At 37.5% G+C, this 22786-nt stretch overlaps 2 protein-coding genes across 2 annotated transcripts; both read left to right on the top strand.

Moving 5' to 3' along the window:
* The first annotated feature begins 681 nt into the window (after nucleotides 1–681).
* On the top strand, nucleotides 682–10260 carry zmat1 (zinc finger matrin-type 1). Its single transcript, XM_058632891.1, has 7 exons — nucleotides 682–851; nucleotides 5965–6071; nucleotides 6163–6246; nucleotides 6813–6948; nucleotides 7172–7465; nucleotides 7741–7831; nucleotides 8833–10260. Exons 1-7 carry the CDS (start codon nucleotides 713–715, stop codon nucleotides 9833–9835), a joined length of 1854 nt encoding a protein of 617 aa, XP_058488874.1. The 5' UTR covers nucleotides 682–712; the 3' UTR covers nucleotides 9836–10260.
* A 6875-nt stretch (nucleotides 10261–17135) lies between these two features.
* On the top strand, nucleotides 17136–21295 carry cd8b (cd8 beta). Its single transcript, XM_058632091.1, has 7 exons — nucleotides 17136–17290; nucleotides 18186–18536; nucleotides 19466–19552; nucleotides 20225–20320; nucleotides 20430–20463; nucleotides 20555–20606; nucleotides 20686–21295. Exons 1-6 carry the CDS (start codon nucleotides 17236–17238, stop codon nucleotides 20571–20573), a joined length of 642 nt encoding a protein of 213 aa, XP_058488074.1. The 5' UTR covers nucleotides 17136–17235; the 3' UTR covers nucleotides 20574–20606; nucleotides 20686–21295.
* Nucleotides 21296–22786: the final 1491 nt, after the last annotated feature.

The raw sequence follows: 22786 nt of genomic DNA, 5'->3' as shown, positions 1-22786 counted from the left end.
ATTGCACTGGCTCCCAGAATGATTTAGAAATTGATTTAAGATTTCACTTACAAATTGACTTTTAAAGCTTGTAATGGCCTTTATATGACTTCTGGGTCACATAAGAACATTTATCTGTGCATGAGGCCAGAGTCCAGACTGAAGACCAGAAGTTAGAGTGCTCTTCTAGTTATAGCACCAAATCCAAAATCCATTGTTAATTTAGGATGACTAATCTAGTTTTATTTATTTATTTATTATTTTGGTTTTATTTATTATTTTGGTCTAATTTTGATCTATTGCCCTGTTGTCTATAATATTTGTGTGCTACATTTTCGTTTTGTGGTTGTTGTACGCTGTCGTAAGTGAAGCATTTTAACATTATATTATAATTATATTATATTGTATTGTATTGTATTGTATTGTATTGTATTGTATTATATTATATTACATTATATTATATTATATTATAATGATTGCGCTGTTGTTGTAAGCAGTGTGTTTTGCTACACATGTAACCTGATATGTCGAAAAGGGACTCTCCACTATGACATTAATATTGTATTTACTTGTACAGTGAGGTATATGAAAACAAGGACACTGTCATTTGGTTTCTTATGGGTTATTGTTGATAAATATTATTGAGGAGGAAGCGTCATTCATCAACTTCCGTAAACTCAAAGTGAAGAAGCACGAGGTCAGTGCGCATGCTCCCAACTGCCAGAGAGAAAAAATGGACGACGTGAGTGTCTGTGCTCCGCTGCTTGCGGAGTCAGACACTCAAAATAACACCAGTAATGCCCCTAATGCGGCTTCTGTGATAGATGCTGACAAAGTAATAAACACTAAAATAGATAATTCCCAGGGTGAAGGTGAGTTTTGTCTAGAATATGAAAATTCAGCCGCATGGCGTTCTTTCTGACGAGACAACCTTAGCACGTTAGCTAACTGGCTAGCCAGCTCAGTGGTCGAGTTAGCTAGCTCCTTAGCTAAATACTCTAATGTCGGCTGTTCGACGCTAGCTAAAAGTTGAGTTACCCATCGCTTAAACCAGCATGGTCGTTGAACCATATACATTTAGGACTTTGTTTGTTTTCACAGGCCTTTTAAAGCTGGTTGTCCGGTTGTTAGTTATCTAACGGCCGTACGGCCCGTTGAGGTTTGCTGGTTGGGATTGCAGAGACCACATGACAAACGGCTTAATAATATCACATTTATTGTATGTGTGTATGGCAGTACATGGTTACTTGGATAACATTGACGCAGTTGGAACAATTAACTACAACACTATAGCTAGTGCTAAAGCTGAATAGTAGTCAATTGCTAATTAGTAGCATTAGTTACAGTGATAGCTAAAGTTAAATATAACTCAATGGATAATTGGTAGTACTGGTTACAGTGGTAGCTAAAGTGAAAGAGCTAAAAAGTAGAGTTCAGGCTGTGAATGAAGGCCCCCACAACTTATCCCTGTTGTCATTCCCAGGACAACACTTAGTTGCCCCACATATCACAGGAGCAGAATAAAATGCCCTCAAGACCAGATTGTGAATAGTCAAACTGTACAAACTGTCAACATAGTCTGAGATACAGAATCTACAATGTCTGTAATCTTGTTAACTTCTACTGTGATTGTCGTTTGGTAAGTACAATGTTTGACATGTATACGTCAGGCAGATATGATCAGTGTGTATGTGTAGTTTTGTGTTCCACTTATTTGCTTATATTTACTTAAACAGGAGGATTGTTGTATATAAGAGTGTAATTATTCAGTTGATTGCATTGCCGAAAAATGTTTTGAAAGTCAAGCACATCACATGGGGATCGTTGTCAGGACTAGGGCTGAATGATTTGGGGGGGAAAAAATCATGTAATTGCTATCATTTGCCATATAGTTTTTTTTTATGTCAACTTCATCGCAATAATTAGTGAAATAGTGAAAATCTAGCGGTGAAGTTGCATATTGCAACTAATTTATTAGGCAGTCATTGGAAGAAGATCCACCGTGTAATACACTCCTGAACAAAATCTTTATACTGGAGGGAAAATAAGATTTGCATTTCGCGCTGGTGGATTGTAACCAAGTTTTAAGCAGAGCTTCAAAATGGAAAAAGAAGACCCAGGAGTCAGAGACAGTACAATAGAGTAGACATTTTATTGAAAACAGCATTTAAAGAAACATTTAAAAAAACAGGCTGCTCATCAGCTGATCAAATGTTTTAGACCATAGCCATAAAAAGTCAAAAGCAGAACTAAAAAAGGACTCGGTAGTCTGTCTCCTTGTCATGCCAGTAATGTTGGAAGTGTGAGGCTCTTTTAAGAAATTTAAAAACTTCGGCAGTAATGGCATGTTGGGAGAGGCCTTGTGCAGCTCAACAATCCTGCCACATTCAAAGACAGAAAGCATTTTTGCCTTTGCCATCATGGGGTCATGACAGTGTGAAAGCCTGATAGAAGGTGACATGAAAGCCAGATTTTTTGCACAGCTTTCGACTTTTTAAGGCTACAGTCTAAAATTTTTCAATCAAAGATCAGATCAACTGATGAGCAGCATGTTTCAGTTAGGATTCAGTTAACATGCACTCTTATTTTCTCTTTTTGCACTTTAAAGCCTTAAAGGGCTTATTATAAGGTAATCGAAATCAAACAGTTCTTAATTTAGCGGTGATAATAAATAAATACAATTAAAAATATACTTACATTTTTGCTTGTAACTCACCTCTGACAAGTATGGCACAGTGGATCTCTACCTTCTATTAATTATATTGCAAGGTTCAGAACTTGAAGCTATGGATTGTTTCCAATGTGTATTTTTTTTGCATTGAAGTATACATTTTATATGTATAACATTTAAACTGCAATTTTGATTTGAAAACTTAATATCTTTCAGCCCTAATTGGAAAATTAGAAATGTTAATTCACTTTTTAAATTGTTCCTAATGTCAGTATCCCATCTGACCATCAGAATCAGAATCAGAATCACTTTATTGTCATTATACAGTGTACAACGAGATTAGGGTCATATTAGTGGTCATATTCACTGCAGAATATGTGGTTGGGAAAGATTGGGGCTTCACCATTTCTTTCAAATTGAATTTGCAGCTTGAAACATGCAGTTTGCTTATCATAAAGGCTGCTTTTTTATTATATTTTGCTAAGTTGTTTACCAATTAAAAATGTAATAAATTAATGTTGAAGCAATTCATATCTTAAAGATCTCACCCATGCATTAGAATATAGGTTAGTTCATATAAGTCATATGTTGATTTATGATGAACCTGCTTAAAATGTTTCATCCTGTTTTTACACAGGGAATATACTGAATATTATGAAATCAATAATTATACTCCAAATCAAATTGCAAGTACAAAATATTTAACCCTAATTCATTTCAGTTATTTTTTAAATCTTGTGTGTGTGCAGAAGCAAAGTGAGAAAACCATTGCAATTTAGATACTAAATATATGAACGTATTAATATTTTAAGAAAATAGATCTGAAACATAGACTTTTGTTGTTGATGATAATTGTGTAATTGAATAGTAGATTGGTCAGCTTAAATTGAAAATAAAAGCTTATAGTGATTATATACTATGATTAAAAATTATCCCACACATCAAACCATGAATTGTATTGTCACACTGGTATATCAGAATCTGTAATGATACACTATTGTTGCAGGATATTGCAACGTTTCGTGAGTGCTGTAACTGTTAAAAGTGAAAATGAGCAGAGCAACAATTCAATTGTTGGTCTCAACTAGCAACAATTAACAAATATTTTCATCATTGATAAATCTGTCGAATTTTCTTTTTTAATCCATTAGTTGTTTGGAAATGATGATGTTCTCAAATGTCTAGTTTTGTCCTCAAACCTAAAGGATTCAGTTTGAATTATTTATTTGTTATATGGAGCAAAAAACCCCAGAAAATATTCACATTTAAAGGAGCCAGAAAATCTAAATATGATTTTCATTATGAAAGAAACAACTAATAACTGATTATCAAGATAGTCAAGCATGATTTTTCTCTCTTGGTTATAATAGGTGCTGTAAGCAGGGATGGATAGAAATGTAATTCTGTCTTGCACTGTGATAAAGATCACTCACAATAAGTTGATTATTGCACATTTCTTTTATCAGGATGAGCACTTAATGTGTAAAATACTAATCACTTCACCCCATGGAGTGGGAGTGAAGTATTGTTTTTGGTGGCTCTGTGTGTCAGTCTGTCTGTCTGTCTGTGCATCCGCATTTGCACTTGCCAGCATGACCAACAGAGTTGTCAGTTGTTGCGTCAATGGGGTGAAGTCTGCCATCTCTGATTGCCTTGTTATTTCTTGTTAATGACTTGAAAAATGGTGTCTAGCTTGCCAACATACAGTCCTAGTGATTTAGTTTTGAAGTGCCACAAGGGGAAGCCTGCATCTTTCATTCATGATTTACAATGAGCCTATTTATAAGATTCTTGTTTCTACTTTAAAACGTTAAACTGAAAATGATGTATCCTATCTGTGATGCATCCAAAATGGAATATGAAGTGACTGAAATATGAATCACGATTATTTCGGTCAGTATAATCATCATATACTTAGTTATACCCACAAGTCATAGCTCCTCCCCCAAAACACTGAAAGTTGCATGTTTTTCGTAACATTAACATAACGTCACCCATTTTCTCTGCTTCTTCTTGACGCTTGCAAATATTAAACAACTGAAGGTAGAATATGGACATGAAGCTCTGCCCATTGAAACAATGCACCTCTCAAATCATTAAGAATGTTGTTCATGTTCTCGCTGACAAAAACACATTTGAATATGCTGTTATATTGAGCACTGGTAAATCAATCATTAAAATAATTTAGAGCTGCAACTAACAATTATTTTCATAATCGTTTGGTCCATAAAATATCAGAAAACCTTAAAAAATGTTGAGCAGTGTTCGTCAAACCTGGAAATGATGATGTTCTCAAATGTCTTATTTTAATGATTCACTTTTAATGATTTCTTTGTTATCCAGAGCAAAGAAATGAAGAAAATACTCACATATAAGAAGCTTAAACAATCAGAAATCTTGTTTTAATCATGAAAAAAGCTTTGAACCAATTCAAATCAAAATAGTTGGCGATTAATTTAGTAATCGATTAATTGTTTCAGCTCTAAAGTAATTGTTAACGTAATGCAGCTCTTACACAGGCAGTGTTTACACTCATCCAACAAATTTAAATCATCTGTTCTAATCAAATGTGGATCAACAGTCATTGTCTTGAGTGTACCCTTTGCACTGAGTTTTATTTATTTATTTTGATCTAATATGGGTTTACGTTATATTTAAGTCTATGGAAGTAAAAGGTTTACTTGGTAAACGTGTATATCACAATTCTTCTGACCAAAATACTGCAATTTACTTTGCATTATTACATAATTGTAAAAATCAGTTTTAAATGTCTGTAAAACACACTGAGGTCACTTTACCTTTCATTTTGGTGAGAAACAAATGTTTGTTTTACGCATCACAGATGGGATGCATATTTTTAGTGGAAAAACAAGAATCTTAAATTGAATAAGACCATTATAAATCACGAGGTTGTGGAATGACTGGAAAGATGCAGGCTCCCCCAGGTGGCTCCTCAATATCAGTATCACTTGGACTGTATGTTAGCGATCTACACAGCATTTTCACTCACATGAGTCCACATTAACCCGATAATTGAAGTTCACCAAGGTACCTAATGTCGTGGTGAAGGAGTAAAGAATTGTCGACAGCCATGTAAAGGGAGCACCATGGCTACATGTAGATTGACTGGGTGATATACCTAATCACACAAAAGTGTGTAGCAACTGGTTTAAGAAAGTATGTAATGTTAGAAATTATAATTTAAAAAGAAAGGTATGTTCCAGTGGAATGTGGTGGAATGATTAATGAATAGTTTATTTGTTTGTCGTGATTTATCAAACTGTATTAGTAACAGTGAACTCCTTTGAACACAGGAGACACGGATGAAGAGGAGCGACTTCAATGCCTCCTCGCTGACACTTACTGCCATGTGTGTGACGCTGTGCTCAAGTTTGAATCTCAGCGATTGTCCCACTATGAGGTGTGTACCACTTCTCAAACACTTCACTAACACACTCAACTCTTGTCCAGTTTATAGTATTGTTTTTTGTTTATATCCCCACCATATGCAGGGAAAGAGACATGCTCAGAAGGTCAAGGTTTACCTGCAGACCAAGAGAGCAGAGAAGACCAAAACAGTGTCTGCAGGAGCCCAGGTTAGTGCTCATATTCATCCATCACATCACACCCGTCCTACAGCAGCTCTACTGGCTATATTATAAGATAATTATAAGATACTGATCCTCACCTTCAAAGTTATACACAACCTTGCACCTCCGTACCTCTCAGATCTCCTCTCTTATCCTTAAAAGTTCTAAATTGATTAGGGTTAGATATTTTGTTTTGAGCAAAAGTGGTTTGAGTCAAATGAAAGCAGATACAAGTAACAGTGAAGACTGTACAGACAAAAACCTTTTCAGTCTTACACCTGAACAGTATCACGACCCTGACCCCTTAAGTGGAACCCTAATTAACTTTACTGGTAAACCGTGTGTTTGTTCTACTGCATCTGCTGTGATGCTCTATTACAACAAGTTTATTCAAGACAGGCTTGAACATTGTATCATTCAGTCACATCATTACAATCCAAATGCCAATGATCACAGAATTTGATAGACGTAAAAACAATAAAGTTGGTGGTAGCTGACTGTACTATTTTTTTATTTTTTATTTTTTATTTTTATTTTTCAATATTGTCTTGTGTTTGTCCTTTTTATTGCAGAGCACCATGACCACGGATAAAACCCGTTTCTGTGAGCTGTGTAATATGGTGTTTACTTCCTCCATGGTGTCAAAATCACACTACGAAGGCAAAGTCCATGCAAAGAATCTGCGTAAACAAGGTTTCCAATCTCCAGGTAAGTGCAGGTACACATGAAAACAAGTTCAGTAGATTCCGATACGTTTTTCATCCGTAAGAAGCTGCTGGATGTCCTCCGTTGTGTTGAGTCTGGATTTAAAAGTGTGAAGGGAGTCAATGTTGTGTTCTCCATCCTACATGCATGTTGACTCCATCTTTAATGAGCTCACAAAAGGTCAAACACAAATGAGACTAAACATGTCTTTCATTTCTAACTCAAGTGATTATCAGGAACACTGAGGTGTCTACTTTACCAAGGCCTACTCAGGACCCTGATCAAGCTCTCCAGAGCTCAGCAGCAGAGGGGGGTGTGCAGCATCATGTGGACCTTGGAGCCACCACAACCACCTCCAGCACAGAGGTTGATCTGAAGGACCCCAATAAGTACTGTGCTCTGTGCACTGCCTCCTTCAACAATCCTCAAATGGCTCTGCAGCACTACAACGGACGCAAACACCAGAGGAACCAGAGCAGACAGGAGCTGATGAGACGTCTGGGAGACGATGTCCAACAAGGTACAGGCTCCTGCCTTCCTGCAACAACACAGGACAACACAGTGATTGTGATTATGCGTGCAGTTTAAAGTGATGGTTCAGGTTGTGTACAGTGTGGTTGTATGATGTACTGTCACATAGCTCCCTGTGGATGCACCCACACTTGCAAAAGTAATGAGAAGTAACTATTTGATTGTGAATTAGAGGTTAAAAACTCTCCTTATAAGCTACTTTTTGATCATTTATTCCGTCTGTCCCTCGTTTGCCTCCTCTTTTACCCTCTCTGTTGTCTGCAGCCGATCAACTGATGTGTCAGATGTGTAGTTTGGAGTTCAACTCTGTGGAAATGTACCAGGCACACGTTCAGGGAAGCAAGCATCAGATAAGGTAAGATCCAGAATACTCTGTCAAAAACAATAGGACTGCAACAACTAAATGATTATGAATTGATTTCTAAATGAATTGCCAACTGTTTTGTCGAATCGATTAATTGGTTGTGTTGTGTGAGTTTTTTCAGCTTCTTAAATGTTAATATTTTCTGATTTCCTTGCTGCATATTACAAAAAATGTTTGTTTTGTGGACAAAACAAGACATTAGAAAACATTTAGTTTACCTAAACTAAATGTTTACCTAAAAAAGTAGTTTACCTAACAAGGCCTTGATAGTAAAAATACAGCATAACCCTAACCCTCTTCTGGTTAAGAGACAACCAACCTACAGATTCATACATGATACAATGGTGAGTGCGTGAACCAGCATTTGTTACAAATAGGGCTGGGCGATATGGCCTTTGATTAATACCGCCATATTTTTAGGCCATGTGACGATACACGATATATATCTTAAAATTTTGCCTTAGCCTTGAAACACTTGGATGCATAAAATCACACCAGTATGATGATTCTATATGTCTACATTAAAACATTCTTGTTCATACTGCATTAATATATGCTCATTTAAAACGTTCATGCAAAAAAGGGGAAATCACAACTAAGTCAAATTTAACAAAACTGTATTTATTAAACAGTGAGTGGCACAAACATAAAATTGTCATTTCAAAACAGAAGGTGCATGTTTGGTGCAAAATTGTCACAGAGACAACATTTCAAAACACAAAATTAAAGTGCACTTTTTGTACATAATGCCACTACAATATTTTAAAACAAAGTGCCTTTTTGTGCATGTTGTCACTAAGATGACATTTCAAAATAACACTAAATTAAAGTGCACCTGTTGTGCATAATGCCACTAGGATATTAAAAAATATACATAATGCACTTAATGAAAGTGTTTTTCACATGTTTAAGAATAATTCTGGTTGTTAGTGTGGTCGTATATGGTGACCATGAATGAACTGAATGAACTTTAACTGAATTCCTCCTCACAGAAAGAAGAAGGTCATTGACCTGTGCAAATCCCAACAGAAGGTCTACGGCACATTTGCAGATGAACTGGCAGACTATGTCCAGGTTCAGAAAGCTCGTGGAATTACTTCCAAGACCACCCAGGTCCTCCCTCAGGGTGACACTCTGAACAGGGAGGAGGAGGAGGAGGAGGAGGAAGAGGAAGAGGGGTTACACCATTTATTAAATACTAAGAGGCATATCACAGAACTGAACAAACCTATGCCCATCTTTACTCCCACCCCTGACCCTCTCCATCTCTCTGGCCCTGGTTGTTACTACCCCGCTAAAGGATGGCATCCTTCATATCATCCTCACAACTGGGATTACAGCTGCTCTCCACCAGTCCTCCCTGGACCTGGATCGCTTCAGTTCACCAGTCGGCCCATAAGAGGAAGGAAGCGCAGAAGGCAGTCAAGCTCCTCCTCCTCCTCATATACTACCTCATCATCATCATCACACTCCCCCTGTTCCTCTTCCAGCAGTAGCATAAGTGAGAGGGATGACAGTGAATACAAGCGGAGAGAACGTCGGAGGATCAGGAGATCAAAGAAGGAGCGAGGCAGGAGGACGAGAGATAAAGATTCAGACGAAGAGGAGAAGACGAGGAGCAAAAAGCAGAGGAAAGACCAAGAAGACGACAAGAGTGCTATGGCAAGACGAGGGGAATCTGTAGAGTCAGAGCAGGGGCGGAGGAGAAGACGGCAAAAGGAACACGGCAAGAGGCGCAAAAAATCCCGGGAAGTTGAATTTGAGGAGGAGGGAGGGGGTAAAGGTATGCACAATCCAATGCCTGAAGACAGTGTGGACAGTAGAAAATACAATGAAGTGCATATTCAGACTGAAATGAATGTTGAGCAGCGGGAGGACGGGCAGGACGAGGCCACTAAAGCCAAATACAGGAAAGAGAAGAAGAAAGTGAAAGAGAAAGCAGACACAAGGACTGAGGAGGAGAAGCTGTGGGACGACTCCATACTGGGCTGTTAGCACCAGTGTGCTTCCTCTGAACTGTCTTCTATCAAATCATTCACATACGTTTGATCACAGTGAACAAAGCAGTGTTGAACATCTGCTACAAACTATCAATGAAGCTGATTCTTATTTGTTGTGTTTGGGTGGGATTATGTTATATATTAAAGCACAATTATAATAGCTTTATTTTTTCACATTGACTCTTATCATGTTAATATTAATAATTATCATATTTAAGATCTGCTTCTTCTTTCTTTTTTTTCATTATGTTTTAAAATGATCAGTGAAGTCACTTCACTTTTTAACACTTCACTGACTTAAATATTACATCTGATTGTGTATGTAAGCTCCTGGTAAGGGTGTACCAGTGTGTGATCCCTTAAGTAGCCTGTGGTTGGTGCTGTTGAGCTTAAATCAGATCAGTAAAGCAATTAAAGCCACAGATGTTACAAGTGTTGTCATTTCTGTGTGTGTGTGTGTATGTGTGTGTATGTATGTGTGTGGCCATACAGGTGCAAAGGTTCAAACGAGGTCATAATTCACGTTTCTGCTGCAGCACAAACAGTTTGAGATATTTAATCCAGTATTGTAACCGAAAAGAGACTAAATGATTGTAAAAGATCCACAGTTTTGACGATTGATGAGGACCCTGAAAACAGACCCAGATGTGATCAGTGCACTTCAGTTTAAAAAAGAGGAACACTTGATTTTGAGTTTTTTTTTCTTTTCTTTAAATTATGTCATAGACAGTTTGTGAACAACATTTGTAAGCTTATCAGAAAGTGAGATAATAGACTAAAATAGAATAGAACTTAAATGTTCAACATAAAATCATAATATGAATATGAAAGGCCCTTGTGAGCGGGTCACAAACCCCAGGTCTTCTTTCTGCAGTGACAACAGCACTTGTGTAAAATATTGAACTGAACAATAATATCTGTCAGAAAACACCCACAGTTTTTCCCCAAAATTCTTCAGCCCTAGTCATGATATTGACTATTGTTATTGTTGCAATAATTTCAAGTTATATTTATTTCTGAATGGGTTTTTTTATGAAGTAAAAGTGAACATTCATGATGTGACATATTTCTCTGTCACACATCTTTCATACACATGTTCAGCCATCAGGAGCAGCGTGAAGCCACGAGGAGCTCTACCACTGGCTTGCTCATTGAGCCACAGTTGCGCAGTAATAGATGAATCAGTAATAGGTAAATTTCTCATCATATATACAGTTTTATTGTGAGCTATTTATATATATATCTTAGTCCAAATCAACACTTTTATTTTGAAATTCTGTTAAATATTGTCACAAATATTGTTATTGAACAGTTGCTTTTTTCCTCTTGACCAGACTAACTTCCCAGTGGCCCCAGGTCATTTGAATATCATGAATCAGAATGATTTTTGTGACATGACATTTTCACACCATCCCAATGTATAGGGTATAATATATATAATATTTGATTTTATCTATATGTTGACATGATGTGGATTTTGATGCGAGATGTAATTTTAGAGTTTGGATGAAGTATCTGACTTTTCTTGGTTTTAAAGGCTGTTACATTGATCTTTTTTTAATTATTATTTTTTCTCCTTTATTTAACCAGATAAAAAGACCCATTGAGATCAAGATCTCTTTCACAAGGGTGACCTGGCCAAGAAAGGCAGCAGCACACATCATAGTTAAATAAAAACAGGAAGACAACAACTACAATACAAACAGAAATACAAGAGTACAACTAGACAAACATAAAGTGCAAGAGTTGTGGTCACAGTAACAATTTAAGAACACAGGCACTGTTCAATGGTTTTTTGTTGTCTATCTTTTAAGATGGAGCGGAAAGCTCCCAGTGAAATAAGAGTATGCAATTTAAGTTCAGTTCATCATCGTCTAATCCAAGCCAATCTCAGCTGACACAGATCACCAATCCAAGAAACACAAGAAACACAAAAGCAGAAAACATGACAACAAGACTAAGAGTAGGACACACAGGAATCAACCTCCAACCTGGGTCTTGTGCTAACCACTGCACCAACCACGTGGCCCTTGATAATCATCATATTGTATTAAATATTATTATTAAAAATGTTTTTAAAGCATTGAATCCACATAATTATATTTAAAAAAAGTCACTGAATATTTAATCATCCTAATTATATGTGGTATAGCAGAATTTGACCATATTTATAGTCAATGTCATTGTTTCTAACATACATACTGTAAATATCCTTCATTTAACCTGAAATTAATGGTAATTAAGTATATTCTAAGATCATGTAATACAATAAAATATAAATATAAAATGAAATATAAAAACAAAGAGTAGATATTTTATCTGTGAGAAGCACAAACATCTCAAAAGAACACTTGACAGTCCAGAGAAACAACCTGAATGCAACTTTAGATAGATAGTAGATAGATACTTTATTCATCTCACAGAGAAATTCACAGTTCAGCAGCTCCAGAATATGTTACAAGATAGAAACATAAGAGGCATGCAAGTCTATGTACAGTCTAAATATAAACTGAAACATATGTATAAAAAGGAAAAAAGAAAAAATATATAAAAAATATAAAGACGTTAAAGCTGTAGTCTAACATAACAACATCCAGATATCATTAAAAGGCCATGTTGCCAGCCTACATGAATATTAATTTGATTTATATTGTGATGTATAGATAGATATCAAACGTTATCTGGCCCCAGCCCTCATCCATGTTTTTTAAAGCAGTTGTGAACATTGTGAGAAACGGGAAGACTTCAAACTGGAGAAGAGGTCGACATGAATAAAACAGTTGATGTAATGCACTAGGACATAAAAGAGGATTTTCTTTAAATGATTCAGTATAAGAACAAACGTATGCTTATTGTGTTTTGATCCATGGAGCAAAATAATATCAGTTTTTGAGCGAAAAAAAAGAAAAAAGAAAAGAAGGTGTACGCTTAATTAGTGTTAAATATCAAACGTGAAACATGACAGAACATGAAATTTGTTCGAATTGCCGCTGATGAGAAGTGAACACAGTTGTGGAGATGTGAGTGAGCTGGTGCTGGTGACAGGATAAGAGAAGTGACATGAGCCTCGACGAGTCGGCGGAGACACACCAACAAAGGCTTCACAGCTCTGAACAGATCTCCTGTTTTCAAAGAATCCTGTGGTCTTGTTCCCTGTCTCGCTCGAAGCTTCGACCCCCGTGCCGCTATATGTGAGCCACATCCTCTCATTTTAAGACCCCCGCCAGACCCAGCGACACCCTAATCTTTCTTAAACACTCACACACATTCATCAGTGTGTGGATAACAGGACGTAAGACAGATAAAGTCACTTCATGACTTCATGTAAAGAGGCTGCTTTACTGTCAAATGAAATGTGAGTCAATGCTACAGGATTACATAATAAAGGTACATTAAGAACATATTGTTTAATAAAAGAATGTCACAATTCTATGTAAATGATAATTGAAGTAAAGGCCAGTGCAGGCAGGTTCAATGATACTCCAGAGGATGTGTGACCTGGATGAGACTGAGAATCACATTCCTCTTATGTTTTATTGAGCAGTTTATGATGATTTGAGAAATGCATGCTTTACTAAAATGTCTTCCATTTCTTTTGGTTAGATGAATATGAAAAACTTCGAGCTATTTTAAATGTAACGTACTATGTGATGGTGTCTTATAAACCCATGGAGGGTTGGACACTTTGTGTGCAGGACGCAGAAAACAAAATGAAAATGAAATGAAAGGTACAGAGTGTAAAATGTGCGTTCCATTTGTAGTGGGAACTCGTTAGTGGGAAATTTCCGAGTTAAAGGTAAGGAATGTCCTTTCCAACCTCAGCAACCCCGACATGGGCTTCCAAGATGCAGCCACCAAAGTAAAACTGCTACGTTTGCTGTTAATATCGACTTGTGTCGTATTTGTTTCACAGTAAATCAGTCATACACATTATACTGGAGACATGTTGCTACACTGTTTGTGTGTCAAGTGTTGGTATTGCTAACAATCGACTTCTTAGTTCCAAATGGTGAAGTTTGATGTTGCAGCTGAAAACAATAGTTTATACATTGTACACTGTAATTAAGTATATTGATAATTTATATTTATAAAATTGTACTGTGCAAAAGTCTTATGTCACCACCAGCTTTGTTGTTGGCCTTGCTGATGCAACACCATGATCTTATGTCCATCCAATCCTGCAATATTTGTACTTTTCAATGGTTTACAGACAAATAAATAAATGAACACGCAGTGCACACGCACGTGTGGAATTAACCTGGTCTAACAGAACTTTTTCACAGCCGCCATTTTTGACACAAACTAGTACAAACACAAGTGTTATCAAATACATTAATTAGGGTTCCATTCAATTTAAGTTTGACGCACCAGTATGTCGGGATGTCCCGATACAACTTTTTCACTTCCGATACGATAGTGATATTGCAGCCTTGAGTATTGGCCGATACCGATATTGATCCGATGTGATATCAGGACGAATCATACATACTTTAGTGACTTATTTTGTAGTGAGGAATGTTAGAATAAGCTTGATCAAGTGATATTACTTAAACAGAGAACAATAGTCAGCAACAGTAGGTATGAGAAAAACTGACCCATTTATTATTTACCAATGGGTTACATCAATATTAACCTTCAACATAAGAATATTGGATTTTTTGCCATGTTAATTTTATACAGTCTATGGTTAATTTCATCAGGAGGAAAGTACCAAGTGCTAATGGAGGTGTTTCACAGGTAACAGCGTCTCACCCCCCTTGTTTTCACTATTTTGGATTAGCCCAACCCACACAGGGTGAGCGACTCCTCCCGCAGGTAAACCCGGAGCCCGGGGGCCGGCCCCGCAGACGTGCTTAGCTCCATGTGTGGAGCTTCAGGACACATTTAAAACACACAAAGCTCTTGGCATGGCTGGTTTTTGGGGTATAATTAACAAATGGAGGCTGTTGAAAGTCAACAGGTTGCGCTGGTTTATGAAATAATGTTGTTTTAGCAGCTCGCCTCAGGAGGAGCTAGCGTGGTGCTAACGGCTGGCTCACGCTCATTGTGCGGCTTCAAAGAAAAATGTTTAACTTCTGAAATAGCAGTAGCACACACACACACACGCTGTTGTTGTGATCACGTGATCTACATGCATCCAACACGCAGAGCCCACGTGATCACAACGGGCACTGATGGATAGAAGTGCTGGAGCAGAATGGACTGTTGTATCGGAGCGCTTATATCGGAGATTTGAGAGGCAGTCTGATATAATCCGATACTCAGTTTTTTGTCTGATATCGGACCGATATCCGATATCAATATCGGATCGGGGCGTCCCTACCAGTATGTAACTAGTTTCAGGTGACATCTCAGCAGTGATGTGCGGTCAGGGGAGGCGGAGCCAAGTAAAATACTAACAATGATAAAAGAAAATCAATTTGTCCACTTGACTGTTCTATAAATTAGTTTTCTGTATGATTTCAACATTTCTATGGTCAAATTTAAATTGGTGTACGCCCATTGCTGTCTTTTAGGATTAGGATTAGGCACATGGATTTACAGTATATATACATATATAGGTAAGACCATACACCATTTTCAATTTTAATAAAAAAAAAAGAGCGATCAGCCAAACAAAATCATTTAAATTTTACATTTATATTAATAAATATTCTTTTTTGGGTTTTTTTGTTTACAACAATAATGACTCTCATGTCATTTCCATCTAAAGGGAGAGTCCTGAAAGCAGTGGTTCCTAAACCCTGGAGCAGGAACCACACATGGGCTGCAGAAGATTTTTTACACAAACAAATGTACGTACATATCCTTTAAACAACATGTATAAAACAAAGTTGCGTTTGATTTACTAAATTCAATTCAAATCCATACATGTATGTTTGCACATGTGCTCTCATCACCACAGACGTAGTCCACGGTGATTTGAGTTCAGACGGAGAGTTTGTAAAGTCTTTGAAAAGTGAGTTCGTTTGAGAAACACTGTCTTCAGTCGTGAGACACGGTGACGTAGACAAACATAAAAACGTCCCTCTGTCGTATGTAAAGTGACTGATTATTGTTTAATAATTAAGGTTGATGCAGCACAAAATGAGTTATTCTAAAGGACTAACAGAGGCTTTATTTGTGTGTATTTGTGTGTATTTGTGTGTACTGGAACATTGACAGCTTTGTTGCTTTGTTCCTTTGTTGTCTTGTTTCCTGTCTTCTGTCTCTTCATGATCTTTGTCAAACTAATGACTTATTTTAATCATATTAGTTTGACTTGAACTGTCAGTGATTTGAGGTTTAAGAAACTAAGAAGAAATTCTTTTAAAATTATACATTTCAAAATCCAACCCAGCATTATTTCTATATATATATACACACATATATATATAAATATATATATATGTGTATATATATATATATATATATATATATATACATACACATATATATGTATAGATATATAAAACGCTGTACACAGAATTGAAATACTTATTACAATATTACAAAACAAAAGATATTAAAATAAGTTAAAACAATGAAAAAGAGAAGCTGAAAAGGCCACATTTTAAAGAACACACACACACACACACACCACACTCACTTTCATTTTAAATGAAACATCTTTACGTTTTTAGATGAGTTTGAAAAGCAAATGAAGTTCAACAAATATTATCAACAGACAATAACTGAGTAACGTACAAATAATCTGTTCTGATCATTAAGAATAAATCATTTCACTGCTTTTTTTCTGATGATAGATGACACTAGTCGTCATTTTTATGAAAAGTTCAAATGAAAAGAATAGTGAGTATTCAACATTGACACTGTGTGACTGCGCTCTGAGGCTGTGAGACTTGATGTTGGCATACAGACAGACAGACAGACAGACAGACAGATAGACAGACAGTGTGTGGTGTATATGTAGGACTCTGTTCAGCTCTATAGGTCACACACCTGGGCAAAGACCACAGCACTCACTGCAACCTGCACAACAACTCTCAGCTGTTTGTCGTGATCTGTGTGATAAACAGCTTTGTATCGAGCGTCGCTGCAAGAATACAATTCATTAAAAACTCTTCTAATCTCTCTGTCTTTGCTTCTTCTCTCGTGCTCTGGTATTTTTCATATAAGTGATTTTTTGAAGTCTTCTGGTTTGGTTATATGTCTTACATAGAGGCCCTGCATGTGTGTGTGTGTGTGTGTGTGTCATATTGGGGTTTCACCTTGGCCCTCTCAGCCCAGCCCAGCTCAGCTCAGCTCAGCTCAGCTCAGTTCCTCCCATCACCTCTGACAGATAGACAGCAGGAAAAGAAAGTGTCATCACTTTTTCCTCAGCCACCTCTGAAGACACAAAGACACACAGACACAGACACAGACACACACACGTCTGACAGGCGAGTGGACAGAATGAGCGCGCTGCCGTGGGCTTGGACAGTGTTGAGCGTCTCTCTGTGGACGGCAGGTTTGACCTTCAACTTTCTAAACTTTGTTATTTTGTGAACATGCAGCTCTGGCGACATCATCACTGTGTCAGCCGCCTGCAGCGAGCGAGCGAGGCGTCAGTGTCCTCCTGCACTTTAACTTAAATTATATTACATGTCATTATTAATAATAGTATGCCTCTAATGTCTAATGTTAGAAATGACTGATGATACGTGATGAAGTTATTATATTTACAGTCAGGATTGAAACTCATGCTTCTCATTATTGTCATCATTTTTTATTATTTTAAGTTTTTATTCTGTAAATGTTTCCATCAGAGTATCGTTCTTTTGTTAAGGCGTTGAAATGAAACTGAAGAATTATGAAACGCTACGATATTCAAACGTGTCGTAAACATGTCGAGTACAAGTACACGTTGGTGAGAAGTCTGTGATCGTCCAACAGACTTTGGAACCGCGGGTTTGAACCTTTCACACACACACACACACACACACAGCCTTTAAAATTGCTGCTCACCTTTAGAGATTTACTTTAAGACGAGTGATTGCAACAGTTTATGTCGTGTAGGCCAGCGTATACGTACGTGCACTTCAAAACACACACACACACACACACACACACAGAGGCCTCAGAGCTGTGATGACATTGCCTAAACGTTGCATAAATCCGCCTCCTCCTCATTTTGCTATTTTCAAAAATGTCAACATCACAAGTCAATGATTTCCAAAAGATTTCCTCACAGTTCAGCTTCTTCAACTCTTGTTGGAAGTCACATGACCTTAAACTGCATTTTCTGTAGGGAAAGTAAACACTGACTGTGGATTATTTTGACCTTAGATGACATTAAAGTGTCAGTATGTGTTGAAATCTCTGACCTCTCCCCTCTGTGTGTGTGTGTGTGTGTGTGTGTGCAGGCTCCTGTCAGCTTCTGCTGCAACAGCCCGTCACAAACCTGTACCCTAAACTCAACACTCAGGAGACTGTTGAGTGCAACTGCGGGAACTCCTCCTGTGAGTCCGTGCACTGGTTCAGAACCATCCCCGCAAGCGACAGCTTACTCTTTTTAGTCAAATACAACAACGCCGAACGCGTCTGGTACGGGCCCAATGTCGACCAGAAGCGGATTAAACCGTCCAAGAGAGGTCTGTCCTTTGTGCTGCGCGTCCTCGGTGTGCAGGAGCACGACAGAGGGATTTACTCCTGTGTCATAAAGGACAAGGCCAACACTGAGACATGGAGGCCGGGCACTTTCCTTCAGCCGGGAGGTTTGTATCCTCAAAAACATCCACGTGCTTCATTTGCAGCTTTGAAATCAGTTTTTATATCAAGTGACTGTGACATTAAACACAATATATAAGTTAAGATATGATATAAGATTAAGAATTGATTCAATTAATTAAGATAAGACAGTCCTTTATTATTAATAAATAATAAACGTGCGTTTTCACATCTATTAATGTACGATATAGAAAGATATGAACAATTAGGATTAAAAATAATACAACAGGATATACAGTATAAACATAAATACATAAATTCATTTATTCATCTCCTACGGCTTTTTTTCCCTTTTGTCACTGCACTGTCAACATTTACTAAATGTCAGAGTTTAATATGTGATTGACTACATTCGCCCGCCGCTGTGGCTCAGCGGTAGATTGGGTCGGAGGTTTCATCAAATTCTGGGATAAAATGGCGAGACGTTGTATTTTCATCAAAAACTCAGAGACCTTCAACACTTTGTTCCCTCTGTTTTTTTTTTTTACTTTTTTTTTATATATTATTCCGTACAAGACTTGACCTGCTGTGATGCTGTTTGTGACGTCATCACTTTTAAATGGAAACATACTTTGGCGATCGCCCATCTGACAAGAACAGGAAGACAGGAAGTTGCTCAGAGAAGAACAAACGTACAGATAAAACATAAGCGGACAAGTCAGACGGGACGAGTACGTGAATGTCTTTTTAATGTCTTTAACATTTTAAGAAAAAACTGAGCGAGTACAGAGATGAGACTCATCATTAATAATGGATGGATGACCCAAGGTGGAAATAATTACAGTGCTGATACAGATCCATATAGGAGAGCTGTATATATATATATATGTATATATATAAATTGAATGAGGTTGATGGATGTTTGTGTTGTGTGAGTGCTCTCTCTTTAACCCTGTGTTTGCTGTGGACGTGACAGTGAATCCTCCAACCAAACCTCCTCCGACCAAACCTCCGCCTGTCAAGCGTGGCTGTCGCTGTCCTAAGAAGAGGAATCCTCCACGCGGTAACGTCTGCACTTTGTTTGTGTCAGTGAATTATTTGTGTGCTATGTACTGGGTGAGTCTTAAAGGGATAGTTCAGGTTTTGTCAAGTCTGGATCAGAATTAGAGATTATAGCCTTTTAAGTTTGTGTCTGAATCCAAAAGACATTTCTAAAGTCAATTTTACAGTATTGAAGTAACACTGAGGTAAAACAATGCCAATAAGTACTAAATGCACTTTGAAATGTATACATTTTTTTAACTATTTAACTTAAATGAATGCTAAAAGAGTTGAGTTTTTTCACTAATCCATGGTGGATTTGGTCCTAAACTGAACGGACTCAGAAACATGTTCTTAAAACGCCACAGAATAAATCAGGGCTAGATTTTATAATCAGTGTTTTTATTTTCTCACTGCCGTCATACCTCACACACACACACACATACAAGCGCGCTTCATTTATTCAAACAAGTCCTATGTGCTCATGTCACATGGCAGCAAAGCAATAAGCTCTAATTCATGTAACGGTAACTTTGCTGTAAAAAAAATTAAATAAAAAATAGTAACTAACATCATTAAGGACCAAATACACTTTGAAATAGAGTCCGATTTGAACTCTTTCGGTGTTAATTTAATGCTAAAATTGTTTGAACTCGTTGAGCGTTAAGTTAATACCGTGGTGCGTTTGCCGTAGATGAGTCTGGATGTGACCCCCTGGTCCTGTGGCCGTTGGTGGGCTTGACTGTGGTCCTGACTGTGACTCTCATCTGCACACTGTACTACTTCAGCCGTGAGTAAAACATCAAAGAAAAGTCAACTTGAAATAAAATCAACTAAAATGATTCAATAAGTCATTTAAATAATAATAAAAAAAAACTTAACTTTCTTTTTTTTTGCAGGGCTGCCAAAAAAATGCTACCACCACTTTGGAAAGTAAGACGATGACCTTTTCATAGTATTATTTATACTTACGATACTGCAACTGACCATTCACTCATCAGACCTTTTTTTTCCCTCTGTCAAGAGTGAGACAGATGTCGTGAAGCGCTGCGGCGACTGCGTCCACCAAACTCTAAGTAGGTTTAAGTCATAAAAGAACATGTTTTACAGCCATAGAGTTGTACAACTCATCCTCTTGTATTCATGTGTTCACAGTTTCCCTTGAGCTGAAGTCCAGTGCAGCATGAAGGATAAAGTGTGTGTGCACATGGTCGGAGAAGAGTTTTATACTGAGCTTTGAGCAGCAGGAGCCACGTCATGCAGCATGTAACATAAGATTGTGATATACTGACTCTTCCAGTGTAAAGTTGTTTTGTTTTTTCGTGTGTGGTTGATGCAAAGTTAGAGTTGAGCCACTTAATAAAAGGGGCTCAACACTCGTTTTCTCTCTGGACTTTGGTGTGAGAGGACGAGCTGTTCACACACGTCAGTGTCAGGACAGAGTGTGGTCATTTTCCATCTATAATAATAATATGCATCACTTTATCAAGGTATTATCAAGGTTTTCACTTCAGCTGCTTTAGTGGCTTTTTATTATTATTATTATTATTATTATTATTATTAGTATTAATTATGGAATAACACAGCTGTACTTTTGTGATACACAATGCCTTAATGAGTATTATGGGATGGGTCGGTGAGAGTCTATACCTACTGATGATGTCAGTCATTTTCAACAGATCAATGTCTTTTATATATTCTGAAAAATCGGATCTCGGTCAAACCTCAAGTATTTGTCTGCAGAATCAGACACGTGTGTATCTCAGCGACAGATCACGGTTTATTTTATCACGTAAACTGGTCAAATGTTGCACTTTCACCACATTTCTTACTGTAAATCTGGAAGAAAAGAATAAAAATGATGTATTTCTGACGGTTTGTGTCATTGAATGAATGAAGTCTTTTTAATTGTTCAATTCATCTAGAGACACCTTTTTCGAGAGACACCACGTGTGTGTGTGTGTGTGTGTGTGTGTGGGAGACATATGACATATGACAGGTTTGGAGGTGGGTGTTGAACTTCCATTGTCAATATTGTGTTCAGAGGAAGTTGAGTAAGGAGGGAGGTGAGCAACAAGGTTTATTTTGATGTCTAAACACCGTCAGTTTGTGTCGTAATGACAACGATACGTGTTCATGTTATGACCTAGAAAATATCTCACGGTTGATTCAAACACACGTTGGTATCACAGCTCTCTGTCCTGAGCTCTCATCAGAAAACAAATGATCTAAAGTCACATCTCCGTTTACACTGACACTTTCTAATGAGGTAATTGTGCGGCTCTTTGCTTTTCAGCACATGTCAGTGTGTCACTTTCATGACCCTGTAAATTGTTATTATTATTATTATATTGGCTTATTTTTGTTCATTTCATTATTACATCTCCTTTTTCTTAATTTCACCTTGAACTCAGCAGCTAATTCTGTATTTCAATTGAATTCTAAGGACATTTTATTATTTATTATATGTCCAACATGTTGCTATTGTTGTCTGTGCACACAAAAAAAACACACAACGTTCTGACTCCATGAACAAAGTTCTGGTTTTAGATGATAATCAAAGTCAAAGTCAACTTTATTGTCAATTCAGTCACATGTACAAGACACAGAGGCAATGAAATAACGTTCAAAATGTTAAAAGTGAATATGTACAGGAATAATAATAGATTCATATCTATGTGCATGAAACATCTATGTACATAAACTTTAATTGTGTTCATGTTAAGATCAAATAATAAAAAAGCTTTTTCATTATAATAAAAAGAATCAAATACTTATAGCAAAGTGTACATCTTTTGCGCTCTCTTTCTCGATGTCACTTTCTTTCTCTGACACACACACACACACACACAGACACACACACACAGACACACACAGACACACACACCTGTGCCGCTGAGGGTGTGTGTGTGTGCGACCCTTTCCTGTGTGCTGGAGAAACGAGAGAGACACGTCTTCACTGAGATGTTATCGCTTCACTCAGCTTTGAGCTCTTCATCTACTCTGAAACAAAACGACCACACACATACCACAGAGCTAACCACAGGCACTGACACTGAGACAGGCACTGACACTGAGACAGGCACTGACAGAGAGACAGGCACTGGCACTGACACTGAGACAGGCACTAGCACTGAGACACAGAGACAGGTACTGAAAGAGACACAGAGACAGGTACTGACAGAGAGACAGACACTGAGACAGGCACTGACAGAGAGACAGAGACAGGCACTGACAGAGACACACAGAGACAGGC

This window comes from Solea solea, chromosome 6 (genome assembly GCF_958295425.1).
Source record: "Solea solea chromosome 6, fSolSol10.1, whole genome shotgun sequence".
Lineage (NCBI taxonomy): Eukaryota > Metazoa > Chordata > Actinopteri > Pleuronectiformes > Soleidae > Solea > Solea solea.
The sequence above is the reverse complement of the archived record's forward strand: the minus strand, read 5'-3'. Positions and strand labels throughout refer to the sequence as shown.

Excerpts from the sequence above, each read along its gene's own strand:
- zmat1 (XM_058632891.1), top strand. The coding sequence starts at position 713 with ATGGACGACGTGAGTGTCTGTGCTCCGCTGCTTGCGGAGTCAGACACT. Across the intron at positions 6,072-6,162 it reads AGCGATTGTCCCACTATGAG|GGAAAGAGACATGCTCAGAA; the intron begins GTGTGTACCACT and ends CACCATATGCAG. Across the intron at positions 6,247-6,812 it reads CAGTGTCTGCAGGAGCCCAG|AGCACCATGACCACGGATAA; the intron begins GTTAGTGCTCAT and ends TTTTTATTGCAG.
- cd8b (XM_058632091.1), top strand. The coding sequence starts at position 17,236 with ATGAGCGCGCTGCCGTGGGCTTGGACAGTGTTGAGCGTCTCTCTGTGG. Across the intron at positions 18,537-19,465 it reads CACTTTCCTTCAGCCGGGAG|TGAATCCTCCAACCAAACCT; the intron begins GTTTGTATCCTC and ends TGGACGTGACAG. Across the intron at positions 19,553-20,224 it reads GAAGAGGAATCCTCCACGCG|ATGAGTCTGGATGTGACCCC; the intron begins GTAACGTCTGCA and ends CGTTTGCCGTAG.